The sequence below is a fragment of the Monodelphis domestica genome, chromosome 5 (assembly GCF_027887165.1).
Source record: "Monodelphis domestica isolate mMonDom1 chromosome 5, mMonDom1.pri, whole genome shotgun sequence".
NCBI lineage: Eukaryota > Metazoa > Chordata > Mammalia > Didelphimorphia > Didelphidae > Monodelphis > Monodelphis domestica.
This window is the reverse complement of record NC_077231.1, coordinates 304,526,353-304,543,855: the sequence shown is the minus strand read 5'-3', so window position 1 is coordinate 304,543,855 and position 17,503 is coordinate 304,526,353. Positions and strand designations below refer to the sequence as shown.

The 17,503-nt window shown below is 52.1% G+C and overlaps 1 protein-coding gene across 1 annotated transcript in view; it reads right to left on the bottom strand.

Annotated features, from left to right (window-relative positions):
* Positions 1-17,503, bottom strand: part of STT3B (STT3 oligosaccharyltransferase complex catalytic subunit B) — a 57,963-nt gene that overhangs the window by 18,266 nt on the left and 22,194 nt on the right. The window contains exons 2-5 of the mRNA XM_056800378.1: positions 14,028-14,136; positions 8,994-9,281; positions 3,840-3,905; positions 3,419-3,518 (exon numbers count right to left, since the gene is read on the bottom strand). Coding sequence (XP_056656356.1) covers positions 3,419-3,518; positions 3,840-3,905; positions 8,994-9,281; positions 14,028-14,136 — 563 coding nt within the window. The remainder of the gene's footprint in view (positions 1-3,418; positions 3,519-3,839; positions 3,906-8,993; positions 9,282-14,027; positions 14,137-17,503) is intronic.

Genomic DNA, 17,503 nt, shown 5'->3' with positions numbered 1-17,503 from the left:
GAAGATTATGCTAAGAGATATAAGATTTAAATTAATTTTCAACATTCCAAGAATTATATTTCATGACGTTTATTAGTCATCACTTGAAGCAAATGAATAAAAAAGAAAATAGAGGTAAAAAACCTAATCATTTTAACAAAATTAAGATCATGTGACTAAGTTCTCCTTGCCTGTTTAAAAAGCCTGCCCCACCAAAGCCAAAACAGGAAGAGAAGAGAGGTGGGCCCACATCAAATTTATATATCCTCCCTATGTCAACACTTAACGTGAGTAGAGTGGGGTACTGGGAATTGTAGTTCTTAGGGTAACAGATTCTAATTACTGATTAATGGGGTCATCATATAAAGAAGCATGTGTGTGTGTGACCACTAGAAGATAAGGGGAAGTGGGACTGGCCTTCCTGTGGATCCTGGGCCCAATTGGCCAATGTGCCCTTTCCTGAGGAGACTGAGGGGAGCCGCAGGCAGGTGATGCCGGGTCTGCCCCTGCAGAGGACTGTGTGAGGCTAAAGACTCCAATGCCGTGTGACTCAGCCAAGGGGAAAGGATTAAAATAACAAAAGCGCCAGAGCTTTTCCCATCTTTCCACCCTGGTCCTGGGCTGCCATGGTGATGTGTGCTAATTCCATTTCTGCAGAAAGAATGGGAATCGTTGGTCCAAAGTTTAGGTGTCCAATGCATTGCCCAATCTGCAAAGTCTTATTAAGGCCTTCCCAAGCAGAGGCTGCCTGTAGCGGCCCATGCGGGAACCCCAGAGGTGCTCTCTACGGTTTGTCAAGCAGGTCACATGACCCTATGCTGGAAGATGGTGTGGTCTTCACTCTTCATTTTAGATTGAAATTTTAGATGAAACTCCTCCGGTGTGCAGCTATAAAAAAATCTAAAAGGCTTTAAAACCCGGAGTCCAACCCTGCTTGCCTCTTCAGAAGGGAGGACGTTCTGTCAAAGCTCCTTCAACACTCCTCACCCCACTTCTATCAGTTAGGACAGCTGCGGAGGCTCCGAGGGAATCCAGACTGTGGCCGCCGTCAGCCCAATCGGGTCAGCGCAGGTCTCGGATCTCCCCGCAGACAATGGCACACATCAGTACGAAAAGAATCCTGTCCTGACCTTTCTGACGGCTCTGACACGAGGGGGGGCTTGCTGCAAGTACAGACTGCATTTACACGGACATCCATCCCCCAAAGCGACGTCAAACGAGCTGCAGCAAAGCTCCTCCTCCAGAAGGCAGCGTTCCAGCCACGTGAAAGGAAGCTCCCAATCCCTAAAAATGGGACAAATGCTGCCAATGCCAACGTGGGAGGGCGGCAGGCAGGCGGGCACCGGGCGCTCTCCTCCCCCCTGGGCCCAGATTCCAGTCGTGGGTCCTCAGCAAGAGAACCTCCTCCCCCACACCAGCCTATGTGCAGCTGCCCTCTGTGTGAGAGGAAGCCTCAGAAGCAGAGCAGAGGCCCGTGATGGCGAACCACGGCGGCACGCGGAGGATGGTGGCAAACGAAGGCCAGGAGGAGCGAGTGCCGAGATCAAACAGACGAGGGCGAAGGCCGAGGAGACGGGACCAGCGAGAGAGATCCCGGGCAGCAAGTGCAGGCTTGAACCGAGAGATTCGGAAAAAACATGCCCACCCCCGCCCGGGCACCAGGGCGAGGTCTGGAAGGGGGCACAGGGTCAACCTTTTCCATACAGTGATCAGGGAGGCCAGTTTTTTCTCTGGGAGCAGGAAGGAAACGACAGTGATTTAGAAACAGAAGGTGCTTCAACCCCCCCCCCACCCATCCCCCCCCCTTCATATTCAACTTCGCTCTTGGCCAAACCCGGCCCACTACGATGCCGGGGAGCCCCGGGCAGGGGAGCGTCTGGCTCCTCTCTGGCCTCTCACTGGGCCGTGACGTGCCTCAGAAGACCAGACACGTTCCCTGGAGCCCCAGCTCTCGGGTGCTGGTCAGCATCGCACTCCAACAGGCTTCCTCGGCCACGGGGACTGACCGGACGTCCCTCTCCGCTCGCCAAAGGCCGCTTTTCTACGCCATCTTTCCCGATAAACGTCCTCCCGAAGCGCTGGCACGGCCTGAAGGGCCGCCACGCTCCCTTTGTTCTCTACAAGGACGGTCCCCGGGAGGGACGACGACAAGCACCGACCGTGTGCATGTTATTTCACTTGACCTTCCCAATTACGCTGGGGGCGAAGTGTTTTATCCCCATTTTACAGAGGAGGAAACGGAGGCAGAAGTGAAGGGACTTGCCCAAGGTCTCACGGCCGGTTTTCAGGCTGCACTGGAACAAGTTTCCCAATTGCAGGCCGCGGGCCCTGCACGGGGCCTCGCTGACCCACTGGCAGCGTCACTCGAGGTGACAGATGGGATTTCTACCCTCGGGACCTCGTGATGGAACACAAGGGATTTCTGGTCTAGTTTTCACAATCGGCAGCATGCGCGAGCGGAGTCGAGACCATCCCACAAGGAGGACCTTCACGGCGCTGGAAAACATCTTGAAGCAAGAAGGCACAAACGGGACGTTTCAGGAGGCTGCAGGCCGGCCCGGAGTCGGCAGAGCAGGCGCGGGGAGGCCACGCCGGGAAGAGGAGGAGCTGTCCTGGGTGCCTTCTGGGACCGCGCAGGGAGACCAGAGGCTGGAAGAGCCTCAGGAGGGCCAGCCAGGGGAGGCGGAGAGGCCACGAGCCCGACACGAGTCCTCGCCGGAACAGGCGGGTCCAAAGAAAAGGCGGGCGAGGCCAGAGCAGCGAGAGCCAGGGGGAGGCGGAGGGAATGCCGGGGCGCTGACAGAGCGAGGGCCCCGCTGTCAGCCAGCCAGTCTAGGCTTTCCCCATCTGGAAAACAAGGCGCCCGTCGGGCCGGCGTTCCGTCTCCTCCCCAGGGACGACAGAAGGGGCCGAGCTCTGGCTCGCCGGCCCGAGCACCCCCTGCCCGAGCGGCCTCCCCCGCGGCCTGCGGGCTTCTCGGCAGTCCTGCCTCGGTTGGGGCCCGACCTCGCAGGCCACTGGACAAGCCAGGAAATTCGGAGCCGGACGCGCCGATGGCGGCTTCGCTCTCCCGCTCTCTGCACGAGGAAGCCCGGCCTCGGGGACAAGAAGGGCCCGCGAAGGGGCGCCCCGGCGGCAGCGGGGGACGCGCCGGGCTCTGCGTCCGGTGCTCCGCGGGGCCCGCCAGCAGCGCCTGAGGACGGGCCCGACGTCGGGAAACGGGAGCACGAACAGGCGCCCGGCGGAAGAAAGCAGGGCCGGCGAAGGCCCACGTCAGCCCCGGCGCGCCGGCGGAGGAGACGCGAGCGGCTCGGCGAGGGAGAGCGCCTGTGGGAGCGCGCCGGCCTCCCTGGCGAAGAGGGACCAGGAAGGGCGGCCCGGCCCGGCCCCGGAGCCTCGGGGGGAGGGGGAGGCGCTCAGGGCAGCCCGCGAGACTCACCGATGTACACCCTCTTGCTGTATCTCTGCATCAGCAGCAGGACGAACACGTGCAGCGGGATGAGGTTGATGATGAACACGTAGCCGCCCCACGCGGACACCTGCGGGGAGACACGGGGCGGTGAGAGGGCGGCCCGGCCTCCGCGGGGACGGCGTGCGGGGAGCTGCCCCCGCCGCGGGCACACACGGCTCGGTGCCACGACAGCTGCCGCGGGCGCCCGGGGGGAGGGGGAAGGGGAGGGACTCTGCTTCCTGCATTACGGGCTGTCAGAGGGAAGCTTCCGCCCCCACGGCCCAAGGGCAGGTGCGCCCCGAGTCGAGGCTTGGCCCTATTGGCTGCTCTGAAGGCCGGTCTCCGATGGGGAGCGAGGCGCCCCCCCCCCTTTCTGGGGTAGCCCCGGCCCCGCCCCAGGGCGGCTTACCATGTAGAAGTAGGCCAGGCAGCAGCAGATGGTCCAGGACACGGAGCCCGTCTTGACCGACTTCACCTGCAACAAACAGAGCACAGTTAACGCGGGCGAGGCGGGCGGCCCCGGAGGCCCCCCCGACAGCGAGCCCCGAGCCGCCAGGCAGAGCTCGGAGGAGGCCGACCTCAGACCCAGCCTCAGACACTTCCAAGCTGGTGACCCTCCTCGGCTGGAGAAGCCTGTGCGGGGAGGCCCGAGGCCACTCGTGGGGAGGGTCCCGTCTGTCAGGAGCTGGCCAGGGGCCGGGCCTGCCTCGGCGTCTCCCGTCTGGCGTGTGCCAGGCACAGCGCGGGGAAGGCCACACAAGAGACGTTTTCAGACCTTAAAATGCTATGAAAGGGCCAGCTGGGTGGCTCCGTGGATGAGGCACCAGCCCTACAGTTGGGAGGTCCTGGGTTCAAATCCGCTCTCAGACCCTTCTGGCTGTGGCTCTTTGGACAGCCTTCTGCCTCAGTGTTTTCACCCGAGAAATGGGGATGACGACAGCACGTGCCTCCCAGAGCTGATGTTGAGGACCAAACGAGATGCTCTTCGTAAAGGGCGTCGTGCAGGGCCTGGTACACAGCAGGTGTTCAATAAATGCACACTTCCTCCTTCCCCGGGGGTCCAGTGGCCCATCTCTCCGTGGTTCCCCCTCCCTGAAGAGGGGCTGCCCGGCCTGCAGGGAATGCCCTTCTGTTGGGCTCTGCGTGTCTGCTGCAAGCTGTGCGTCCTCTTCCCAGAGTGCTCGGCGCTGCTCACAGCCCTCCCTCTGTGGCCGAGCTCCCTCTAAGGGCAGTCCGCCCTGGCAGGGCTGCACGGCACTCACGGAGGCCGCGCAGCGTCCACGAACTCCATTTCGACAAGTAACAGGCGGTGAGGAATAACAAGGGAACCAAGTGGTTTGAGCAGAGCGTCACATGACAGGAAGAGGGAGGGGCTTTGTTTAAACAGGAAGAACTCTGGAGGCTGCCGTGAAGGCCCTGTGCACGAGTGACGACCCACAGACACGCAGGACTAGGCACGGACAGGGCGGAAGGGCCTCTGCAGCCGCTTCGGCAAGCAGCCTTTCAGGAGGAACATTCAGGAACGACTCCTCGGGAGGCCGTCTGGGCCTCGGCCGGCCCCGGCGCATCTGGGCTTGAGAACGTTTTTGGGTGCGAAGTTCTAAGGCCTCAAACCCAGGACATTATAGAATAAAATAGGCTGAAAGCCCGTCAAGTATTGACTATATTCAACTTGGCTTTCCGACGACAGCAAATGATTGTGTCTGGCCAGTCGCCACTCCAGAAGTCTGAATAACGCCGCGTTAGCCCTGTTTTGTGGACTAGGACAAACGTATCTGAGGCAGTCACTGTTTCTCTGAGACTTAGTCGAAGGTCCCAGTTTTTACCGAGAGCTGAATCAATGGGGAACTTCTGGAAAACGAAAACGAGTACAGCAAAGAGGAAAAGCTCAAGAGCAGCGGATTTGACAAAGACGTCGTTGTCCTGCGTTTGAAGTTAAGATGATTGAATTAGCGGCTTAGACAGATGACACGCCAATAAGCATCCCTCCGAGTTTAAATACGATATTATGACTGAGTTTAGTGCCCACGGATTTTCTGAGGAAGCTTCAATTCAGATTTAACTGGAGTTCCGAGGAAAGTGATACAACTTTCTAATTTCTAGCAGACACACAAAACTGAAGCTGGCAGTAGAGGCAGCCACTCCACTTCAGACTCTATTCCTCATGCGCTCATCTTCCATCTTGGCTTGATCATGCCAACTCCCACGTGTCAAATATTTAGTGTTCGACTGTCAAAGTGGCGTTTCATGTGTCTGGATGATGACCACTTGAAGAAGGGGAAACTCCTAACGGAAGACTCGGATTCCTTCCACGGGGCTCGTCCCCGGGCCAATTAGTGGCTACTCTGCCGTCTAGGATGCTTGAAGAGGCCTCATCGAGGCCCATCTTAGAGAGATCTTTCTTTTGCTCGGAAGAACGCCGCTGAAGATGCTGCCATCCAGGTTCAAAGGCCAGAACGCCTTCAGGAGCAACCCAAAGAGGCGCACATCTGCCCGGCTGGCGCCCCACAGAAAGGCCCGAGGAGGAAGGGATCGCACGTACGCCTGGGCCATGAACAGAAGCTGCTGCACGTGCACGCTGCCCTCCCGGCGCCACTCTTCCACCACATCACGGGGCCCGTCTCCAAGTACAATTTAATTTGTCCGTGCGAAGCAGACAAAGCGTTTCAATGACCAAGAACACTATTAGAGGGTGTTCAGAACCGCGAACGACGATAACCAGAAAAAAAGATGTCAAGTAGAGACACTGGTAAAGACCAGATGACTTTTCCTTGAGACTCCCTGATGGCAGGTTCTGGAAATCGCAGGGCCTCAGCCCAGAAAGGGCCCCGAACGAGCGCTAATCAGCTAGCCTGACCTACAGTCCACCTCAAGACTCCCGAGCAAACCAGGGCACTTCCGATTTGGCCTCAGCTCTTGACAAGACGTGTGACCTCGGGCAAGTCATCAAACCTTGTTTGCTTCAACCTTAAAATGAGCGGGAGAAGAAAATGGCCCCCCACCCAGCGTCTTGTCAAAGAACCCCAAATGGGGTCAACGAAGAGTTGGATATGACCGATGCAACTGAACAACAACTAGAAAAAACCCCATTCGTTAAGATGAACACGTTTCGTAGGCGCTCACTGGCCATCTTACAGAAATGCTTTCTTTACAAAAGTAAAAAAAAAGATGACATTTAGGGCCTGATCTGAGACGACCAAGGACGTATCTCACTAAACTCCATTCTGAAACAACAAGAGGTCTTTGGTCTCCAGAGAAATGAGGAGAAACACCCTAAAGGCTGCGCCACCTTTGAAATGATTTGGTGGTGATAAAAACACACAGGAGAGCGGAGCAGTGGATGGATCTTTGGAGACAAATGGTCACAGCAGCGGTCAGTCCTGTGTCCGGCCATCTTATGCTGGCCAGATGACCACGAGTAGTAGTGAATGAAGGATGTGGTGCCGGCATGGCTCTCACCCCGAGGAAGCTCACAAAAAAGGTGTAGCCTCTAAAAAGTACATTTCAGTGACTTGAAGATATCGCAGTGACGGCACCTATGAGGGGCAGCCGAGGGTTTCCAGAATCACTCAGAGGCCCTCAATGACAAAGGATCCGCCCAACTTGGGCTTGACACAGGACTAAAACAAGGAACAAGGTGGACAGATGCCTAGAGTGAAACCGCCTTATCTGGGCCTCAGAAAACCCCCCATTTGGAGGGGCGCTGACGGAAGCTTCGGGGGCGTTTGTCACCTTGATGAGCTGAAGGAGAATGGATACATCCAGTTAAAAATAAGCTACTGAAGGATCCGATGAAGAAACAATTCTGGTCACGGGCAAGATGATAGGAAGAGCACGAAGCGGCAGCCAGGGAGGTCCGGGACGCAGCTGGAGGGCTGAACTCGACCAGCCGCCATGCAGAGCGCCACTAGACTAAGGACTGCCTCATAAATCAACACAGCTTTCCGCCGAATCCAAGCCCTCCCCGGCTCCGAGCACGTCAAACCTCCGTCTTGTCTTCCTCGGCTCTCGGGCACGGACAGGCTACGGCAGGGCCACAGACGGCTGCCGACCAGCTGCGCAATCCGTTCCAACGGCCTGTTCAGTGTTGGTGCCGCCATCACCGACTGCGGGGAGGACCCAGAAGTCACCGACTAGAACCCAACCGTTTACGTAGAGCCGAGGAAGCGGGAATCGGACCCCGAAACGTCACTGAGCAGCCGAGATCACGTCAGCTAAACAAAGGCCTGAGCCATAGGCTGGGAAGCACCAGACACCGAGCCGCAGGTGGAGCCGCTTCCCCAGAGCACGCTGAACAAGTAAAACCAAGCAGTGCCTGCAGAGGCCCGCTCGACGCTGGGCGTGGTGACTCGGGCACTGACTCGGCGGCGCGCTGGATTCTTGCTCCAACAGAGGAAGCGAGCTTCCCCTCGGGGCGGCCTCTGCCATCGAAGCAGTCGGGCTGCACGACGGCCCAACGTGGCTTCCCCTTCCGGGCCTACCCTGGGCCGCTTCTGGGAAGGCTGAGTCAGGCGGGCTGCGGAGGTCAGGGCTTCTGGGCCTCGAAGACGATGGCCAATTGGCCGTCCAGAGCGGGAGGCCGCCAGGCTGCCCTGGAAGGGAAGAAGCTTCTGGGCTCTCCGTGCCTATCCAGGGGAGGAGCCATCCCGGCAAAGGAAGGACTCGGGGTTCCCATCTGCTCCACCCGGGAGGCTCTCGGAGAACATCCGGGCGTGTTTCCGGCGATCCCTCCCCCGGCCTGGGGACCAAACTGGCCCGGCGAGATGGGCCAAGCATGGATGGTGAAGAAAGACAAGCCAGTGGCCGTGCGGGTGTCCTGACCCCGCCAGGACGCTCCTCGCCACCAGAGACCCACAGACGAGTTCATGCACGGCCCCTGCCTACGCTTCCAGGCCTGGCAGCGCCCTCTCATCCCCAGGGCCCTGGGATCGAGGTCTGCACCCGAGGCCAGACGACGTGGGGGATTTGGAGGGATCCAGGAACACGGCCCGGAAGAACGCCCTCCCTCGAGATAAACTAGACTAAGAGCTCTGAGAAAGTCCCTCAAAGACCCTCCAGTCTTTGGAACGGACCCGTTCCAGGGTTCACCCAGAGCCTCGGGCCACGGGCCGCCCCCCAAGGACAAGCGGTCGCAGAGGAAGGGCCGAGGTTTGCGGAGGTCGCGGCCTGGCCCTGGCCTTGTGCCTTCTCTGTAAAGCCGACACCGCAGACCTGAGAGCCGCCGTCCTCGTCCTCCCCTCCCTGAATCCTCTCAGCCAGGAGGCCGGCGGATAGCGAGGAGCCCATCTCGAGCCCCTCACTCTGGGCAAAGCAGCAGGAGCCAAAGGGAAGCGGCCGGAGGAGGGGAGGAGGAGGGAGCCAGAGCCCTGGGGGTGGGGGTGGGGGGGCACCTGTCGGGGTCTCTCCTCACCCGACTCTGCTGAACTTCTCTCTGAGTTGTGTCTGTCTACGGTATTGAAAGCAAAACCCAGACTCCAACATGACAAGCCTTTTACCAGCACCGCGCGGGGATCCCGGCCTGGGTCAGCGCGAGACGCCCGGCGAGGCCCCCCCGGAGCCTTACCCACAGGTAGTAGGTGAACTGCAGGGCGAAGATGGCGATGCCCTCGTTGTCGAAGGAGCCGGCCACCGAGCGGGAGATGTAGCCCGGCACGATGGCGATGAAGCAGGCGGCCAAGAGGCCCGCCCCCTGGTTCCACAGTTCTCTGGTGAGCAGGAAAGTCGAGATGGACGTGAGGCCGCTAAAGATGGGGGCCAGGAACACGCACACGTCTCGGATGTGCACGGTGATGTTGAGCATGTTTAAAATCCAATGGATGAGGCCAGCCGTCACCATCAACCCTGGGTAGACCTAGGAGAGAGGGCAGAAGACCAAAGAAGCAATGTTTAAGGCACTAAAACTGCGAAAAAAGAAAAAAAACACCCCAAACTACATACAAAAATAAGCTCTTTCCCTATTAACGTGTTTTTTTTTTTATTGTTTTGAACTTTAAAAAGTATTTCCACAGAGAGCTGAACACAGGACCACCTATGAAATCATGACTCTCTGCTCTGCCCAGTCTGATCTTTTAATAGCGGACGTTTCTACAACTCTTTATGGTTTATAAAACACTTTACCACTGTTATCTCATTTTATCGTCATGGCGTTCCAGGAGGCCGATGCTGTTATTATCGCCACTTTACACCCAAGGAAATGGAGGCTGACAGGTTTCGGAGAAATTGTGCAGGGTCAGACAACTAGGAAGTGTCTGAAACTGGATTTGAACTCAGGTCTTTCCGATTCCAGGTCCAGCATGTGCTGCCCAGATGCCTCAGGGTTTGGGTTAAATATTTTTTAAAATGATGTCAGATTTCACAAATTACTTTTTAAAACTCGTCACTCTTGTCTAAACTTCTTTCTGAAATTCTTCTGGGTATTAAAAAAATGTTTCAACAATCCTTTCTCAGGGGTCGGGGGAGAAGAGACACCCCTCTTATTGATCTTCCCATTTCTCCCTCTCCAAAAGAAATACACTTGTGAAGAAGCAGGAGACACCAGCAGTCCCTGAAGCTTCCTCCGGGAGGCAGGCCTGCTGCTGTTCTTTACACAGGGCCCATTGGGGCCTAACCTCCCGGGAGTCTCCTCTTTGCTCACATCTCATGGCCTGTCCCCAGGTGTCTGAGACATTCCCTCTGACCATCCTCTGTCCCCCTCCACCTCCTCCGACCATCCTTTGCCCCCCTCCATCCCCTTTCACCAGCCCTAGAGGATCAGAAGGTTTTTTTCTGCTCTTCCTTCTCCGCTATGGCCCACTCTGGCCCCTCTTACTTCCCTGTCAAGTTCTGAGTGTTCCCCCCCCACATCATGGACTTTCCCCATCTCTAGTCACCCTCTTTCCTCATGGTCGTACAGTGCCTGCCACTGGCCCCCCAACAATGGCCACTTCCTCCTCCATTTGTGCTGGATGCCCTTCCTGTGGCCTCCCTGTCCTGCTCCTCAGACAGACGTGACCTGGGTCCCAGAGAGCTCCTCTTCCTCATTCATCTCCTCACGATCCTGAGCAGACACAAAGGTCCAGACGAAGCTCTTCTTCTCAGTCCATTAAATCGCTGGTTCTACCATCAACTCCTGCACCCCCTTCCCAATGGGCCTTCCTCAGCTCAGCGTCCTCTTCCAATCTGAGCTCTCTCTCAAGCCTAGAGAAGCTGTCGGGTCTGTTATCCTCCCTGTGGCTCCTTGGTCATGAACAGCTTCCTTCTGGGCCTTCTATAGGATTTTTTCTTTCACAGAGAAGCTCTGGGTTTTGGTTATTTCTAGGACTTTCTTTTGTGGGGCTTCCTTTAGAATGCAATTAAAGGATTTTTCTATCCTCATTTTGCCCAATAGTTTTGATTTGTGTTTTCTTGAAATAGAGCTCAGTTGTTTTTTTTTTAAATCAAGGTTTTCACAGAGTCTGCAAACTTTAAAATTTTTTTCTTTTTCAACTTTCCAGATTCCCCCCTTTTTTGAAAATTTTATTTAATTAGTTGATTTAGAATGTTTTCCCATGGTTATAAGATTCATGTTCTTTTCCTCCCCTTCCCCAACCTCCTCCCATAGCTTACACACTATTCCCCTGGATTTTACATGTGCCGTTGATCAAGACCCATTTCCATACCACTGATCTATGCACTAGAGTGATTGCTTAGAATCTACAGCCCCATCATATCCCCTCGACCCATGTGATCAAGCAGTTGTTTTTCTTCTGCGTTTCCGCTCCCACAGTTCTTCCTCTGAATGTGGAAAGCATCTTTCTCATAAGTCCCTCAGAATTATCCTGGATCATTGCATTGCTGCTAGTAGAGAAGTCCATTACACAGTCTAGCAGTCTCTGTGTTCAATGTTCTCCTGGTTCTGCTCTTTTCATTCTGCATCAATTCCTGGAAGTCTTTCCAGTTCCCATGGAATTCCTCCAGTTCATCATTCCTTTGAGCACAATAGTATTCCATCACCAACATATACCACAATTTGCTCAGCCATTCCCCAACTGAAGGGCATCTCCTCATTTTCCATTTTTTTGCCACCACAAAGAGTGCAGCTAATGAATATTTTTGTACATGTCTTTTTTCTTATTATGTCTTTGGGGTACAAACCCAGCAGTGCTATGGCTGGATCAAAGGGCAGACAGTCTTTTATCGCCCTTTGGGCATAGTTCCAAACTGCCCTCCAGAATGGTTGGATCAATTTACAACTCCACCAGCAACGCATTAATGTCCCGACTTTGCCACATCCAGATCCCTTTTAATGAGCTATTTTACTTTTTCAATCTTATAATTTTGTTCAAGATTTCTTCCCGTCTTATGGAGTTACTGATTTGTTTGGTCTATGCTAATTATCGGGGCTTAATACTTTCTTCTCTAAGCTATACCATACCATTCTTTCTTCCAGAGTTTTTATTTCATTTTTTTTATCTCTTGCTTTTTTTTTTCCTAGTCCTTGTGGAAGGTCCATTTTTTCCTTTGAGTTGCCGCTTGGAGAGTACCACAGAGAGTGGTCCCTGGGGAAATCATTCGCTTCCAATGGTGAAATAATTAGCAGTGTGGAAGAGCTCCCATCCTCACCATGACCACTGCTGAGTTTATAGCGAAGGTCAAGGGCTGCAGAGGCACGGCTTTTGAGGGGTGCTCAGAGCTACAATGCCTAACATCCAGAGCAAGAACCCTGGAAGATGCTGATTCTTATTTCTGAAAGGGTCTATTAATACAGTCTGCCCTTCAAACTAGATCAGAAAAAAAAAACCTGCTGATCACCACCCTCAAAACAAGTCCCAAATGTACTTTCTCTAAAGAGATTTAAAAATCGTTCACAGGGCTAAACAAGAGGGAAAACGAATGCTAAGGAATTAGAGAAAATAAAGAAAACAGAATCAGTCTTTATAGAATTTTAGGTAGAATTAAAATACATCCACATCCATACCCTACATTCAAACATCTCATGTGAGCATAGCCCCTTTGTCTACACAAGCCACTTTCCTTTTGATTCTTCACTGATGATCTGCTCCTACTGAAAGAGTAACTCCTGTCTATCTCCTCCCATTGCTGGCCACAAACGGAAGGAAACAAGTGGCTAGGTGGAAGTGGGTTGTTGGGAAAAGACTTCAAATGCTTGCCATGATTTCGTTTTTGCCCAAACTGGCACAAGGAATAGAGATGATGAACACTTGACGAGACAATTTGGAGAGCCCTCCTAGGAATGAAGTAGAAAGAAGTTGGATCTGTCCATCGAGAACGTCATCTGGGCCGGCCAGTGTATGTCAGAAGCAGCAGCAACGCTCACTCAAAGGGTTCGACTCCTCCCCAGGTCCCTCACTCCTTCTCACTGACCGCTCGGAAGCCCAGTTTCCTCCTCTGGGCAATGAGGGTGGGACATGGCTCTCATCGATGGCTCTCGGACCTCCACCCCATTGACAAGAAGAGTAACCTGCAGTCTAAAAGCACCAGGCTTCCAAATCTGAACATCTATTCAGCTCTAGAAATGGCCACCTTCTTTGCTAATGTTTTAGAGCAAGCTCTTTCCTTGTTAAACTGCTTTCTGAACCAGAGCAAGGACTTCCCAAAGAATGTAGGGAGCAAATGCAGCCTCTGCTTTTGGAAGTCCTTCTTAACAACAGCCCCACCACCTGCCCTGAGCTCGTGAGCCCTGCTTCTCTTCTGAGCTTAGACTCCGGAATCGGGCTCTCTGCAGGGGGATTTGTGCCCCAAAATGGACCGTGTAGAGAAAGAAGCAGCGATTCCCAATGAGCTTCCATTCACACGCTTTGGCTCTGCTCTTCTGCTGAAGCCCTTGTTGGTCAGGGAAGGATCATGGCCTTGAACAACAACACACACACGGAGAGCCCTTTCCTGGCACGCAGTCCCCGGCTCTGCCAGGAGCACCGAGAGCACGCTTACAGGGTTGTGGATTAAAGCTGGAGGGGCAGTCCAAGCTCTCCTGCGTGCAGATCAAGAAAGCGATGCTAGATCCCATGTGCGGAGCCTGGCCTGCTGCCTCCCAACACACTGCCCGAAGAGGAATCTGACCCCATCCTCCCCAACCTCAGTGAACTGGCCTTGCTCTAACCGGCCATCTCCCAGATGGGCAGACCCGGGCGTGTCTGTGTTCCTTTAGCTCCCCCTTTCCCCAGCAGCCCCATCCACACGAGCCCCTCCAAGGCAGCTCCCTGGGCCAAGGCCTGCTCCTGTTTCTCCTGGAGGTGTTCTTAGGTGCCCACCCTGGGGGTCTCCTACTGCCCCCTCCCCAGTCCGCCCCACTCTCATTGCTCTGTGGCTTCCCCCCCAAGAAGAACAAACGACACTATGCTAAATGCTCTGCTAAAATCTGGGTATGCTGCAATTCTTTGACTTCTGATCTTGAGTGAGGTCGATTCTAGAAATACTAAGAAACAAGAGAAGGACACGAAGACATAAGAATTGAGGGTCAATACAATCAAAAAACCTTGCCATCGCTGAAAAAAGAAAATCCATATTTATGATGCAAACAGTCCTCAAGTACCACATCTTCCAAAAAGACAAATTTAATAAAACAATTGATTGCTCACTAATTTATAAAATTAATAAAGATTTTATCTTAGATACTTACCGTCCCACCTACTATTCTTCCTAGAGGATACCATGCTCTTTCATCGAACCAATTTAGAAATTCATAGAACCCGTGGGATGCAAGATGATGTGTTGATCTATAGTTAAACCTGGAGAAAGAAGGGGAAAAGGCACATTATTTTCTTTTCATCAAAATATCAAAAAAGCTAATAACCACAGTAGCACCAATAAAAAGGGAAAATAAATCCATCTAATCAGGAGTTCTTAACCAGGGGTCTATGAATTTGGGTTGTTTTTGAAGTGTTTTTGATAATTATTTCACAAAAAATTGGTTTGCTTCATAATCCTTTTTTAATTTTATGTGTTTTGCCAGACTGGCTGCCATAGGATCCTGGACATAAAAAAAGGTCAAGAACCCTTTATCTAAATGTACCTGACCAAATAGCTAAACTATCTCTGTGTAGCCTTCACAGGAGCCATTTATTTGTTAGTCCCTAATGCTAGGGGAAGGGGGAAGGATGGAACAGTGGACCTATTAATCTGTCAGTTTATTAACAGGGAAATCCCATAAGAACTAGCTAATAATTTTCCCCTTCTATAAGTTGTATAGTTCTAAGACTATATTAAATTGTCCATTTAAAGAGGGCTCTGGAAAGAAATAGATAGCCATCACACACAATAATTTTATTAAAACCCTCCAATAAGTGTTTTCCTCTAAAAAGGTTACATAACAGGTGGCAGAGTCAAGATGGCAGAGGAAAGGCAGGGTTTCTCCTCAGATCTCACAACTTCTCACAAACTTTGACCCCCAAATGAATTCTGGAGCAGCAGAACTCACAGAAGATGGAGGCTAAACAAATGTCCAGAACAATGTCAGGAAAGGCCCGTGGCAACAGGGTGTGAGCCAGGTGCAGCCCAGGTCAGAGTCAGTGGCACCACCTTCCGTTCTTGGCCACAGTGGCTTTATGGTGAGGGGGCTGAGCAATGGGTCGGGAGGCACTTACAGAGAGCAGGACTCTGTGCCATTGCCCATCTGCAGGCTGTAGTCCCAGGGAAAAGAAGAGTGCCAACAGCTCCAGGATGGAAAAGGGCCTGTGGAGAGGAGTAAACACGCCTCTCCTTAAATCATAATAACCAAAAAACTTGTGGACCACCAGAACGAGCCCCAAAAGCAGCAGCATAAAACCCTGACGCTTGGAACAATGTCCCCTTCCCCACAAGAATGAAGCCCAGTTAAAAGTCAAGAAATAGGTTGGGAAAAAATGAGCAAACCTGACCACTCAAAGTTCCTCTGATGACAGGGAAGATCAAAATACAAACTCAGAAGAAAATAGAGTCAAAACTCAAATCAAAAGTCTCAAAGAAAATGTAAATTGGTCTCAGGTCCAAAAACAATTCTGGGAAGGACACAAGAAGAATTTTAAAATGAAGAGACATATAGAAAAAATTTGGGAAAAAATGAGAATGATTCAAGAAAATCATGACCAAAAAAGCCTCAAATTTGATAAAAGAAGGAAAAACTAAAAAAATCCTAAATACTGATTTTAATAATACTAAAAAAAATTAGACACCTTAAAAAACAGAATGGGTCAAATGGTAAAAGAGGCACAAATATCTACCTGAGAGAAGTCCTTAAGAAGTATTGGGGAAAGAAGTCAGTAATAGTATTGGCCACATGGGATATCCAAAAATTCATGGAGAACAACTCCCTCCTCAAAAAGTAGAATTGACTAAATGGAAAAGGAAGTATAAAAGCTCACTGAAGAAAATAATTTCTTAAAAATCAGAACTGGGCAAGTGGAAGCTAATGACTCTGTGAGACATCAATAAATAAAATAACATGAAAAGAAAAAAGAAACATCTGAGACATCTCATTGGAAAAACAACTGACCTGGAAAATAGATCCAGGAGAGCTAATTTAAGCATCCTTAGAGACTACCTAAAATCTTTTAATAAATTATCAAGAAAAACTGCCCCAATATTCTTGAATAAGAGGGTAAAAAAGAAATGGAAATAATCTACTGATCACCTCCTAAAAGAGATCCCAAAATGTAAATTCCCAAGAAGTTTAGAGCCAAATTCCTAAGCTCCCAGCCAGGTCAAGGAACAGATACCACAAGCAGTCATAAAGAAACAATCCCAATATAGTGGAGCTATAGTCTGGATTACACAAGATCTAGCTGTTTCTACATTAAAGTGGCAGGGAGCTTAGAATAAGATCCTCTAGAGGGAAAGAAGCTAGGATCACACCCCAAAATCACCTATCTAGCAAAAGGTAGTATAATCTTCAGGGGAGGACACTGAATAAAATAGAGGATTTCCAAGTATTCCTGACTGTCAAATATAAAACTCAAGAGAAGCATTATTTGTCATTACTTCAAAGGACAAGAGTCCCTCTTGGTCCTCTACCCACTGCTTGGTTCTGCCTCCAGGGTCATGCAGACTAGGTCTAGTAGCCTCCCCTCCACCTTCCAGCCTCTTTCTGGTCCTCAAACAACACTATCTTGGGCTCTTCTCTGCCTCTCCCCCCTCACTCCTCACAGAAGTTCTATAAATGGAATATTATCAATAGAAGGAATAGCTCACATAATATTACAGACCAGAGGAGACAATGTCCAAGTCCATTTCTTTTTTTATTGTTGTTGGGTTTTTTTCCCTTTTAAAAAAAATCCTTACCATACATCTTAGCATCAATGCTGTGTATTGGTACCAAGGCAAAAGAGCAGTAAGGGCTAGGCAAGGGGGGTGATGTGACTTGTCCAGGGTCATGTAGCTAGGACATGTCTGAGGCTATATTTGAACCCAGGACTTCCTGTCTCTAAGTCTGGCTCTCAATCCACTGAGCCACCCAGCTGCCCGACTGGGGTTCTTTTCTAACTCTAAGGTTCTATAATTCTCAAAAAAGAAAGGAAAAAGGCACTCTATCAAATTTAAACAATAAAAAAAAAACCTGCCTGTCAACCAAACTCGCCCACAGAATTGTGGGGGGAAAGCAACAATGATCACATCTTAAAATGCAAAGAAATTAGTCAGAATAGGGGGAGAGGGGACAGAAAACAAAATGTAAGATCCAGAGAACGTTAAGGGGCGTGAAGGGCCTAGAAGCCCAGCTGCCCCTGGTTCAGCCAAGGCAGCTCCTTGTCTCCCGCCCAGCCCTCCGAGGGCAGGCTTCCGTGACTACGCCATTCCTTGGCCTGGCCCAGCCTCTTTCTGGGCCCTGTTGTCTCGGATTAGATTGTAAGTTCTGGAGGGCAGGGAATGGCCTTTTAGCCTTAGCAGGTCCCTGGCACATAGCATGCTCCTACCAATAAGGATCAGCAAACAAGCCTGGCTTCTCTCGCAGTCGATCAATGATCCCCACTTATGGCCATGGCTAGGTCTATGGCCCCGTGAGTCACCCACAGAGACACGGAGCCAGTTGAGCCAGCCCAGAGGCCGAGGTTCAAGGGAGTTGGTGACGGGGATGCCTGGGAATTCTCGGCCCCCCTTTCAGGGAAGTTTTGGTGGAGTCAGCGA